The sequence below is a fragment of the Hippocampus comes genome, unplaced genomic scaffold (genome assembly GCF_001891065.2).
Source record: "Hippocampus comes isolate QL1 unplaced genomic scaffold, H_comes_QL1_v1.1 scaffold255, whole genome shotgun sequence".
NCBI classification, from domain to species: domain Eukaryota; kingdom Metazoa; phylum Chordata; class Actinopteri; order Syngnathiformes; family Syngnathidae; genus Hippocampus; species Hippocampus comes.
In genome coordinates this window covers 401408-415021 of record NW_017806034.1, presented here as the reverse complement: position 1 = coordinate 415021, position 13614 = coordinate 401408, and the positions used below count along the sequence as shown (strand labels likewise).

General features: G+C 41.3%; 1 protein-coding gene across 2 annotated transcripts in view; it reads right to left on the bottom strand.

Annotated features, from left to right (window-relative positions):
- The window catches only part of atp1a2a (ATPase Na+/K+ transporting subunit alpha 2a), a 42184-nt gene that overhangs the window by 13351 nt on the left and 15219 nt on the right, over positions 1-13614 (bottom strand). The window contains exons 10-18 of one of the 2 annotated variants that reach the window (XM_019892859.1): positions 13329-13438; positions 10744-10836; positions 10211-10290; positions 9005-9114; positions 7445-7620; positions 5983-6119; positions 5298-5448; positions 4044-4212; positions 2070-2224 (exon numbers count right to left, since the gene is read on the bottom strand). In XM_019892859.1, coding sequence (XP_019748418.1) covers positions 2070-2224; positions 4044-4212; positions 5298-5448; positions 5983-6119; positions 7445-7620; positions 9005-9114; positions 10211-10290; positions 10744-10836; positions 13329-13438 — 1181 coding nt within the window. Of the gene's footprint in view, positions 1-2069; positions 2225-4043; positions 4213-5297; positions 5449-5982; positions 6120-7444; positions 7621-9004; positions 9115-10210; positions 10291-10743; positions 10879-13328; positions 13439-13614 lie in introns of both variants that reach the window. The other variant, XM_019892858.1, reaches the window with a different exon arrangement.

Sequence of the window (13614 nt, the reverse complement as noted above, 5' to 3'; positions counted from 1 at the left end):
GGTAAATCTAGCATGACAGCGCAGGTTCATGGGATCCAATGGGCCTGCACTGAAGCAATGCTAACTGTTGTCTCATTGGAATATGAGCACCCTGAAGGTTTAAAAAAAAAAAAAATGTTGCCTGTCAGCGGGATAGATGAGTAGCGAGCTCTGCCCGACCTCCATTAGTGACAACAGGAACTAAGTGAGCGCTTGACGCTCAGTTTTCACATTTAAAACACTTCATTCATCCTCCATTGTGCTTCCCCTGTCAACGTCGCCAGAGACCGTCGGCAGCGGCACGCCACGTGTCTGCAGGTCGTAAGCCGTCACCAGCAAACAAAAGAGACACAGGAAGGAGTGAATCAAAGACAAGTCACCGCCATTCATTAATCTGCATTTGATTCTGCCTTGGAGATGTCAAACTTTTTCATCCAAAAGAGTATTTCACGTCTGACAGATTACACTTATACAAATTAGGTTGTCTTTTTGCTGGATATGTCTGGATTGTACTGTCGATGAAATTCATCAAATCGGCATGAATTAGTTTGAGTCTAAACTGGACTGACTGTTTTTGGCTGCCTTTTCGGTGACAATTTTTCATTCTGTGGGTGGCCGTTTTTCATTTGTCTTCCAACAAATTGATCACCTTTAAAGTGCATTTAATCTGGTGATAAATTGTGTTTTAGGGGTCTAAAATACCATGCTCTGAAATTCACTCAGTAATGCTTCCTTGAAAATGTGAAAAAAGTTAGCCAACAGCTGTGTTATGCATAACAGGATGCACCCCCACCCAAAAAAAAAAAAAAAGAATCAATGACTCATGCTAAGAATCAAATGGAGTTTTTGGTCTCAGTCGCAACTCTTGGAAAGCTCAAAGAACTTGCCCTTGGACACCGCTTTCTCCGATCCACACAAAATTGCGTGAGCGTGGATCATAACAGAACAGACAAAAAAAGTCTCAAGGACCCATGCTAGGAGCTGAACAGGAAGTTGGCCATTGTGGTTCGAACTAGCTATTTTGGGCAAATTCCAGGGCTAGTACTGAGTCACACTGCTACTAAGGAATTCGCCCAAATAAGCCCCAAATGGAAGCAAGTATTCTCAACGTGAAATCGGGATATTTGTTTTGATTAATCTAGACCAGAGGTGCCCCAAACCTTTTGGACCGAAGATCTACTTTTCGATCAACCAACCTCCCGCGATCGACTCTTTACCCCATATGCGCACATGCAATGATGAGCAACAGCCACAACGGCCCCTAAGATGAATGAAACAGAAAAATAGACAAGAGTTTGTGAAAATCACTGCCTACCTTAGTGGGAGACCTGACGCGGAGTCTTGCGACGCACTTTTGCAGCCTGTTAACTAACGTAGCTCACGCATACCGTTTTAAAATGCTTCTCTCGGCCCTCCAGATTGCCATTATTTGCGAGTGCAATCGGTGAATTGTACACAAAACGAACTTTGACTGATGATAATAATAATAATAATAAAAAGATAATAATAAAAACGATATCGCAACAGCTCTGATCGCAAGCTGCAATTGCAGACTCCTGAGCGTTAACTTCCGGTGACGCAGGTCACCCGCCACTGTAAGTTAAAGGTGACCTGCTTTATTTTATTTTTTAAATACTTTTTGTGAAAGTGAGACTTATGGGATGATTAGGGTGCAGTGTGCATCAACACCAAAAATATATATTACTAACATGCACAGAGACAAACACCCCTCGCGATCGTCTTAGGACCAGTCCGCGAGCTACCTGTCGATCATGATCGACGTAATGGCCACCCCTGATCGAGACTGATGCTTGGTTTGAATCATTTTAATCTAATTACAGTATTTTAGATGATTTTATGATGATTTTTGAAATGTCGAAATATGTTTCTCTCTCTGTAATGCCTTTCATGTTTAATGTAAAGCACTTTGGATTGTCGTGCACATGAAGTGTGTTATACAAATAAGCTGGGGCGTGGCGCCTAAGTTTGATGATGGTTTTGAGGATTCGCCATGAAAAAGTGTGAGGTCCTGTTCTCTCTCCACTGCTTGCATACTTCATTATTATTCTGATGATGTTCCCGCCACTCACCATGTCCGTGCCCAAGTCGATGCAGAGGATAGTGACGATTCCCAGCGGAAGGGGAACGTCAGCGAGGATACAGAGCAGGAAGGGCGAGATCTCGGGGATGTTGCTGGTCAGCGTGTACGCGATGGACTTCTTCAGGTTGTCGAAGATGAGCCGCCCTGCAGCGATAAAGACATCAGTGTGGGATAACAACCCTTGCAATAACGTCGGGATTTTCTTTTTCCCAGTGTTTGAGACTCGAAGTAAATTGAAAATGCACAGCGTCTCCCTCCAGAGTGGGTGACTTTATTAGCCGCAGCCGCCGCCACTTTAGATTAAACGCCAGTCTCCTGTGGAAAGTCTCAGCCCCCTTCTCCTTTCAAAAGCTCTTTATATTGTTGTTTGCATAAAGTCCCCTCTGTGTGTGAGTCCTGATCATAAATATGCAAGCTCTGTGCTCATGCAACACATCCCTGCGCCATCTGGGATTTTTTTTTTTTTTTTTTAATACACTGGAGAAGCGTTTCACTATTGTGACTTTCAGAAAACCTCTGTGTTAGCTCACTCAGTCGGCATGTTTTCATGCACAGTTTTAGAAGCTAAAACTGCAACGTTTACAACCCACACAAAATTTAATGTTTATTCGTAAAACTGGTGTCAAAGGCTACACCCACATCCTACGGTGTAGGCTAAAATACTTCGCAATTTACCATCGCCCATTTGTCGAGTGCAAGGGTTAAACTTTTTGAAACCGAGAGCTACGTCTTAGCTACTGATTAATGCGAAGGGCCAAGGAACAGTTTGATACACACTTGTGAAATAACTTGGCTCAAATTACCATGAATGAGATGTTATGCATAATTTTTACATTCATCTGTGTGAAGACGCTGATCATTTCAATGACTTCTCACAGTAATTGCCAACAATCATTTAACAGATAAATATCAACATGCAACATTATTTGCAAAAATCTCGACAACTGTTTACATTTTAAAACCATCATGTTCCTAGGAAACCACGATGTCCCATCACTGCTGAACAATTCTTAGACCAGGCCGGGAGGCCACTCATGTGGTCATCACCTGGTCTCGTATGTCTGTTTCACTAGTGGGCACAATTACCCAAGTTCGCTGGGAGGAAGTCCCAACCCTGGATTTTGCCAAAAATGGCTGCTTGGAACCGAAAAGCTTTCCATTTACTTTTGGAGCGTGGGTCCTTGAGACTTTTTCATGCGTCCTGTTATGATAGATCGAGGATCGGCAACCCGCGGCTCCAGAGCCGCATGCTCTTTAGCGCCGCCCTAGTGGCTCCCCATTATGGCTGTTGCTCATGATGGCATGCGTGTGTAAATGCGTGCGTGTGCGGGAACGAGTCGATCGCGGGAGGTTGGTTGATCGAAAAGTAGATCTTCGGTCAAAAAAGGTTGGGCCCCCCTGCTCTCCAGATGCACTGGGTACGACAGAATGTGAATGGAATGCTTGAAACCAAAACGGTCAACTTCCTGTTCTATGCATGGACTCTTGAGACTTTTTCATGCATCCTGGTATGGTAAATCTGACCACCCAATTTTGTGTTGATTGAAGACACTCCCGTCAGGGGGTAATTTGTTTAAAACTTCTCAAGGACTGCGACTAAATGCAAAATGACTGCTTCAAACCAAAATCAATTTTAAGCATGGATTCTTGAGATTTTAAGCACCGTGTTATGATAGACAGGTACACAAAATTCTGTTTCGGCCCAAAAAGCTCATGGCCAGGGATAATTGTTTCTCCAACTCTCCTGGTGGTTTGATAGTGTGAGATGACTGCTTCAAACCAAAATGGTGGACTTCTAGTCAAATGTTATGTATTGGTCCTTGAGACGTTTTCAGGGATTCTATCATGCTATGCATCAAATTTGGTGTTGAACTGTGAAAAGTTTTTATTTATTTATTTTTTAATGAAATAAGGCCATCAACCCTTTCCCATGAGTCACTTCCTGGCCTTGCCAATCACTCACCCTCCTCTACGCCGGTGACAATGGAGGCAAAGTTGTCGTCCAGCAAGATCATGTCAGCCGCCTGCTTGGACACATCTGAGCCGGCGATCCCCATGGCGACGCCAATGTCGGCTTTTTTCAGGGCTGGCGAGTCGTTGACGCCATCACCCGTCACGGCCACAATGGCCCCCTGTGCGCCCCCAGATGGCGGAAAAAGTGCCAAGAAGAGTGAGATAAGTGGCATGATTTAAGCCCCCGCACTTTCCTCTTAATAACGTCTTTTCGAGAGAGTCTCTGGGGAGATTAAATGAGGAATGGAATTGAGTCGTAATCATTCAGCAGGCACAGTGAGAGGAAGTCCAGAGGGGAATTGGAGCTTGACCTCAAGTGTGGCCGTGTACAGACGCCACAGGCATAGATTAAAAACATAACACGTACACAATTATGTTCAACCAGCCATTCATTACTGCCAACACACATTCTGACAATAAGACGAGGACCTAAAATAATAGGCGCGCACACACACGCGCGCGCACACACACACACACACACACACACACACACACACACGCACACTTGTTTTCATTCGCAATGCCCAGTTTAGACAATCAAGTGCATTCAAAACACACACAACTTCTTCCATTGAATGGTCACATTGGTGTGCAGCCACATGCTTTCCAAAGACGACAACATTCAGGCTCCCTAACACACACGCCCACACAGTCTGATCCTTATGAATATCTCATGTCGATCTATGTGGATCTTAAAATATATTCGCCATGAATATTCATGTACAAGAACATGTAAACACACTCATGGAGACACACAAACAGATGAACAAAAAACAAACACATAAGCACACTGCATAATCACACATGTGCATGAACATTCTTACCACACAAACCCACACTCGCACAATATTCATTAAGGACACATGCACAAGAACATTAACACACAGTCCATAAGGACACATGAGCAAGAGCACTGACACGTGTATACGCACACATTTGGGCTGGGCCCTGACACAAAACATGGTCTCAACAAGTACAAATGGACAGGAATACTTATACACACATACACGCACATGGACACACATTGAGACCTCAAGCAAAAATATGGTCTCTTGAAGGGCAAATAACACACACACACACACACACACACACACACACACACACACACACACACTTACTTCAGTCTGAATGAAGATTTTGGGTTTTCCTCTGACGTTGAACACAAGACGCACTAAGTTATATGGATCTTTTTGCTCGCTCCCACCTGTCTCTGGCATCCCTCCACAATGATGAGCTTCTGCTGGGGCGAAGTGCGAGCGAACACGATCTCGGTGTGGTTTTTCAGCACGTCATCAAGGTACTCTGAGCTCATGTGCTTCAGGTCCGAACCGTGAACCACGCAGGCCTTGGCGTCCCTGGGAGGAGAAAACAAGGCAAAGAGGGCTGTGACACACATGTATAGCGAGGCAAGTTTATTTTGTAGAGTATGAATCCATTGTGTGGTAGTTCTTATGCAACATACGCTATTTGTACTTGATTGACTTCCTGTCACATCATTCTGTTTCATCAGTCAAACTTAACTCGTGACATTTTAGCCCATTCCACCAATCAAAATAGCAGTTTCTCTGACCTATACAGTTTTCTGTTCCTTGCTTTGTGCCCTCAAAAGGAGCAGGGAGAAAAGCAAGCCAAAATGTGTGCACAGTATTGAAGAAAAGATCAAAGTGGGTAGAGCTGAAATTGTGACATTTCACATGTCGAAACACAAAAATGTAATTTCAAGAGAAAGTCAAGTAAAAACATTTCTTGACAATAATAATAGAAAAAAAATTGATTGCAAGTCAAAACAAAAAATATAAATAAATATATCAGCTGAACTACGACATGTCTTGGAAAAACTCCAAAAACAGCCATGGCGCCCTGGAGATGAAACCAAAAAAACGACATACCTGGGGTTCACTTGGTTGAGCGGGATGTTGAGGCGCTCAGCGATGTCCTCTACCGTCTCGCTCCCCTTGGAGATGATGCCCACCTCCTTGGCGATGGCCTTGGCCGTGATTGGGTGGTCGCCGGTGACCATGATCACCTGAGCGCACATCATCGTCACAGCATTACTCAACTTGACTACATCGCGTACAACTGATGCGGCATGATGCCTTCAGGGCCCATCGCTCAGCTCAATTGACAAGAATGGAGCTGTTAGCGGCACAAGTGCTTTGTTGAGAAATGACTGATGTGTGGCCAAAGCTGCGCTGTGAACAAACGGAGGGCTGTCGCAACGGCGTCGGGTATGATGTATGTTGTTGGTTCGTGATCATTTAGAATTTTGTGAGGAGTTGGGAGGTAAGCAGTGGGTGGATTTTAATCATAAACAAAACGGCATGACTTAATGTCCACTCGGGTATTTTTTAGCTTCCTCTTTCCGGTTTAGGGACAACCCTAAAAGTCGTTCGATGCTCTGGATGAAGTTTTACAAAGGTCTTAAGACTGTACAAGTCAATCACCAAACCTAAACCCAATAGAGGATGCATTTGTCCTCCTGAACAGGAGAGTGAAGGGAGAAAGCCCCAGAAACAAACAAGAAGCCTCTTTCAGGCATTCGTAAAGGTCTGGAAAAGCATTTCAAATGAAGAATGCAAATTCAATGGGGGACGGGGGGGCAGGCTTGATGCATTATTATAAGGGTTATACCACCCAATAGTAAATGTTATTTTCTTTAACTGAATTCGATAATATCCATTCCAATATATTTGCTCTTTTGAAAAGTGGGTGGCTTCAAAAGAAATACGCTCTGTCTCGAGTTGTTGAACGCATCCAAATGTCAATAGCATGAAATAAAAGCTGTAATTCTCAAATATTGTCACATATTCACCTTTGATCTAAAACGCAAATGTCTTCGGAATATGACAAAAACAAAGGAATTGACCCTGCCATTCCAATCATCAAAGGAAGGTGGGTTATTGTCATTTTTGGGAGTATGACTGTGGTCTGCTTCCTCCACAGGCAGTCGTTCACACAGATATCAACACTTGCCGTCCGTCACGATAACGCGCCGACCGGGGCCTACAAAGTGTTGCAGGAGTAGAACACCCGCGGAGGAAACCTGGTGACACGCTTCACTTTCATTTTCAGCAACATCACAGAAAGCCCTCAAACTGTGAGGAAAATCTTCGATGCTTGAGCTTTAAATGCAACATGTGTCATCATCCACCCACATGTTTATTTGCATTCCGCATGCTACCCCACAAAAGTAATGAAATGAACGCATCTATATGTATATTATATGTATATTATTTGACAGGCCCCGAGTCTCCAGGGAGCCTTTCAAGAGTTGATCACACTTCTCATCAGTATTTAAATGACACCACGGGAAAACGGCTTTCCTTTCGACAGAAGACAAAAAACAATTACCTTGATGCCAGCCGAGCGGCATTTACCCACAGCGTCGGGTACGTCGGCGCGCGGTGGATCAATCATGGAGATAAGGCCCAGGAAGCAGAGCTGCTCGGTGGGGAAGTTCAAGTTGTCGCAGTCGAAGGCGAACCCTCGGGGGAACTGAGACGGCGGAAGGTTCAGGTGGCAGAAGCCTGAGACGCGCACAAAAAGAGACACCAGACTGTTGCTGGGATGGGAAATCCATCATGGATGGCCAAAAAGTCACTTGCCATCCAGACTGAAAATACAAAGTAGTATTTTCAGTCTGCTGAATAAGTGCTTCTTGAAGTTTCCAATAAAATACTTCACTGCAGCTCTCCAAGTCCCCTATCATGACCCACATTAACTAATACAGTTGCGGTTTTATTCCTAAAAAGTACTTTTAATATCATTGTAAGGCACCATAACATTATGAACAGTTTGAACATCAACCACTGCCTTAATATGAGAAAACCCCCAAAATGTACTGAAATAAATGAGATTAAATGTAAATGTGTGGAACGTAAAAGTTAAATATAACTGAACTGTACTATGCCAGTGATTCTTTCTCTCACCACTAGAGTGAGACTATGTACAACTAGTGGTACTTGGACGACACTAAGAAACATTGACCTAAAGTCTAAAAAATAGTCACAAACTTGGAAAATAAATTATATAACAAAAAAGCACCAACATTTTTTGCCCATCGTCAAATTTAAACATTTTATATTCTTTATATAAGCAGTGAAAAATAAACTAAATAAAATGTAACATAATTCAATAATATTTGTATTTTAAATATAAGCGATGTATTGTGTATATTTTTAAATGCAAGATCCTTTTTAGCGAAAAAAATAAACAAAACCTGATCTAATTGAATGAATTTTTATTATTGATTTATTTGTTAAAATATTAATTTGATTATTCAATTATATTTTTACTTGTAGGAACAAATATTTAATATACAGGTGTATATATATATATATATATATATATATATATATATATATATATATATACACACACACACAATGTATCTAAAATAAAAACATCATGAATAATTAGGAAAAAAATTAGGACAAATTAATTTAAAAAATGTCAACAAAATACAAAATTCACATACATAACTTTGCGAAACCAAAAATTTGTAATCAAATATTGTTGGTTGAAGAAAAGCGTCTGGGCTTTGTCAAGGTTTGGAATTTATTGCGATGTTTTGCATCCAAAGTGTGATTTCTTGCACGACTAATCAATGGCGTCGTCTGCCATCGCCTTTAAGTCTTTTTACAACAGATTTACGTTGCAGGTGATAAATGTGTGCAGCTGCTATAAATGTGTCTCCAACATTTTGTGTCTCCTCAGCGTTTGGCTCCGTCCGAGCCCGAGCAGCGAGTGTTCTCATTTGGATAAAGTGCAGCGATAAACACGGTGCACTTCTTACGAGGGACATTTAGCTCAACTAGCCTCTTAGCCGAGGAGATGATAAAAGATAATGGACGCCCCTCCCGCCTCACACATGCTTTCTAGTATCTACTGCCCAAACAACAAAAACACAACCAAGTACTCTTTCTCCCAGCCGGCCCAGCTCCATGTTGGCGTTCTGGAAGGCGTCCCGCCATTTGTCGTCTATGGTCTGCTCCTGGCCGTGGATCATGATGCTGCTGCACCTAGAGAAAAATAAAGAAGGGAGGGGAAAAAAAGCCACCACCACCCATTTGCTAATGAGACTGATGTAGGGAGGCGATAGTTCAAACTGTCTGCAAATCTTAAGACTGACAAGTATATACTGAGCTGTGCAGCTGTAATAAACAGTTTTTCAGCATTTCAGTTTTGCTGATTTTTTTGGGGGGTGGGGGGGGCATGACCAAAATGGAGCTCAGTGACGTACTTTGGCGTCCAGCATGAGTCCCTTTTGCCCATTATATAATAACTGGGGCCCAACTGATTAAATGGCCGCCCCATTTAATTGGTCGATATTAGGTCTTTTAAAATTGGGATATTTTTTTTTTTTTTTTTTTTAGACATGACAACATAAGACAAGTATAATGACATTCAAATGTTCTACCTGTAATTCAGCGCGAAGAAAAAAAACAAAAGTTATTCTATTAATTTTATACATTTTTAGAGCGAGAGAGTGAGAGAGAGTGAGACAGAGAGAGAGCTCGTGGGTTTGATCCTGGCTCCTTCCGTGTGTGTGTGTGTGTGTGTGTGTGTGTATACATATACACACACGCACACATATACAGGCATATGGTATTGATCCTCTGCGAAGAATATCTATATCTAGATAGATAGATAGATAGATATCCATATATATACACACACACACACACACACACACACACACACACACACACACACATGTATAATTTTTTTTTAATGAATCAGATGATTAAGCTGTTATTGCAATTTGATTTGGCCAAATATTGGGTTCAGCCTTTAAAAAAAAAAGGGCAATGTCGGCCGGCCATTCAAGCAAACGTAAATATCCTTCTGATACATAAAACTGAAACTGTGTTTCAAAATCAGTCAGTGCTTGACTGTATTTTACTTTGATTTCACAACTTGTCGTGTATCCAGACTCAAAACATGAGGATTTGATCGTCTAGTTTGGTCTGCACAGGCCTATGACTGTGGCAACACCTTCTGGAAGCGATTCCTCTCACTGGCCATTTCAGAGAATAAAGGCCAGGGCAACTTTCCAGTCTTTTTCCACACTGTGTCTCCATGAGTCTGCCATTGATCCATTATTGATGCACCAACCTGTCCAGGATTCTCTCCGGCGCTCCCTTCATGACCAGAATATGACCGGAAGGACTGTCTTCTGCTTTATGGATGGAGAGCTTCAGGAGACGAGAGGGTTGGGGCAGGGTGGGTAGCAATGAGATAGCATAAATAAATCGGCGTTGTCCTCCGTGATGCTGCGGCATGCCACCAAATGAAATTGACATCAAGGATAATAAATGATTTAAATGTTAAATATTTACGCGGACACGCATTTTACTTTAAGCCCCCCGCTGGGAGGGAAAGAGCACCACTAAATAACGACATCCATTAAAGTGAATCAAAGCAACTGGGCGGGACCTAGCGGCTGATCCGATTCGATCGATTGGTCATGCCTAGAGGTCTTCTCACGCAACAGAGCCTTTGTGTTTTCATTAGCTGCTTTATAATTAAATCCTAAAGAGTAATGAGGACAAGTCAGCCTTGTTGCAACCTGAAACTTGTTGGCAGTTTTTAAAAATGTAAAATGTCAAGTTGTACCGAGTACTTTTTTTAACAATGTTGTGTTTTACCTGGTACTTGTTGGTGGAATTGAACGGGATCTCAGCCACTTTGCCGTTGAGGCTTCGCATCTTTTCAACATTGCCGCAACAAAGCTCGATAAACTTTAGCAGCGCCGATTCAGATGCGTCACCCGCCGTCTCTCGCTGCAGGAAATGCGCACACACACACGCACAGACATTAGCAATTCAGCCAGAAAGGAGAGTTGTCTTTGTCATGGTGCAGCGGAAGCTTTTGTCTCCGGGTGTTCTTTAATTGATTAAAGTTGCACCCACGGAGAGGGTTGTTCACTCGCATTATGCCTCTCATTAATAATGCAAAGTAGAGCTTAACATCTGCATCACCAAGAATTGCAGTCAGGCCACAAATGTTGCACTTTATGACAATGTTAACATCAATAAAGAATGAACAAAGATGACATTCTCAACAACAAAGTGTACAAAAAAAAAGATCAACCATGGTAGCAAAAATGCTAACAGCTACCATGCTAACAGTTGGGGAGTTATACAATACATCCTGATTTATATAGCGCTTGAGTTAATCATACTCTCGGGATAGGCTCTTCAGTCAAACATTTTAAAAGGGGATTTAACAACTGCTAAGATGCTAGCAGTTAGCTTGCTAATACAAAGTATATAGCAAGCTAGCAACCGGAGTACAGAAAAGGCTATGGTAGAAAGATTAAATAAATTATAATTTAAATACATATGAAATGATAAAGGTACATGTAAAATGTTTACTATGTTGTAATCAATTGGATCTTTTTTTTGACAATCCAAAAATAAATTTGTTTTAATAATTTCTATGAAAAATATTTTTTCTTGAATTTGTATGATTTACAATAAATCAATTACCCAATTATTCATAAAAAATAAAACATGATACAACCATATGTAAAATTGTTTTAAGTTTTTAGACCTTATACTATGTCAATTAATCAATTATTTTGTAATACAAAATGTACATTTTTAAATTAATTAAATTTTAGGAGGAAGCAACTAAATCAATATAAAAAATATTACCAGACTCTTGATAACGTGACCGGATAAGTGGGGGCGTCCATTTCCTTTACTCGGCAACATGATTCATTTGTATTCATACATTATCCACATAGCCTATTATGTACTTATAAAATCTAATGACGTCTTATTGAAAAGGCTGATTTTTACAGTGTTATGTAAAGCAATTAAAGTCCACTCCGGCGGCAGCTCTATTTAAGTGCTATTTAGATCCTAATAATAGAGTTCTGGGAAGGCTTGTCTGTTCCCTACTGACACTCTGCATTTGAGTGTGAAAGTACCAACGCATTTTATGCACTTTTAATTGGCTCCCGACACCTGTGGAGCTCTGAGAGACTCATGAGAGTAAGAGGGAAAAAAGCTAAATGGTGAACAACATCCGAGTGGAATACTTTGTGATCATAATGTTCCATTTCCTTTTAATGTTTACCAGATTTGGAGTTGGGCTTCTTTGACTCTGTACAGCCGTTTTAACTTTGGCACCACGGATTTATATATGACGGACTAACAATTGGCCCCTTGCAGCTGAAACAAGAGGGGATCCATCTTATGTTGTCACTGTTATTGACAACTGTTCACTTTTCTTTGAAAAGACTATTATCAGTGTTTTATCTGAGTCTCATGAGTTTGGGTTTGTTTGTCACACCATTGTTTTTTCATTTCATTGTTGATGGTTCTGACAACATAATTCAGACAATTCTTACGAGTAACACCCGGAGATATAACTTATCAGAAAAAAAATTCTAATCGCATCCGCACCGATGAAATGTGTATGTTCCGCTTTTCTCAGACCTGTTGGTACAACTGTACGCCGCACACCGTGGCATTTTTGTCATAAAGACAAAAAAGTAGGCGTACTTAGCGAGTGACAATGTAAAATGGCAGCTGGTGACTTCACTTCTCGCTTCAGCGCCTAAGTGGCATTCTTAGTGCATTCATGCAAGTCTACATTTGGCACACAACGAAAGGGCAATGGCTAGCACTCTAACAGCCAAGATGCTAACAGCCCAATCGAGACCCATAATACTAACATGTGGTATGCTAATAGCAACAAAGCAACCTCAGCACAGCTAGCGCTAATGCAGATCAATAATGATCGTGCCTTGCCTTCTCGCCAGGTAGCTACTAATTTTAATGAAAACTACTAAGCACGATAATAATTTTACATCTGTGCTCTAGCTGAGCAAAAATTCGATTAATTGACAACTAATCAATGATTAAATTAATCAAAAACTTTTTTGATAATTAACTGATTGTTTAGAGACGTGTTTGACAAAAACTTGTCCATATCCTCTGATTTCGGCCTCCCAAGTAATTTCTGTGTTTCCCAATGAAAGCAAACAGATTATATTTATATTCAAACAAAATAAGACATTTTCAAAAATCTCTTTTTACTTTTTTGTGCATTTTCTGATGTGTTACAAGTTACTTACCGGTAATTGAAGTCTGAAAACATACAAAATTGGATCAAATACTAACACATGCTCAATGAACAAATTGGAGTGTCTTCCATCTTAAATGTCCCGACAAAAATTAAAAGTGTGTCTGTTATTCGTGTGCTTTGAAAGTTTGCACACCTTCAAGATGGCGACTTCCTCCTGTCCGGCTCTGAAGTCGGCTCGGTTGCACAGGGCAGCCACGCGGGACAACGCTGCCCATGTCGCAGAACTCTTGTCAAAACACGAACCTGCAAGCAAAGTGACGATGGGAGCTATGTGAGACTTTTTTTTTATGATTATTATTGTTATGGGTGAGTCATTCAATATGTATGCGAGTAGCTTAGCTCCCACATCCCACACAATAGCACAGCAAGTCAGGAACAACGATATATATATATTCATTCATTCATTCATTTTCCGAACC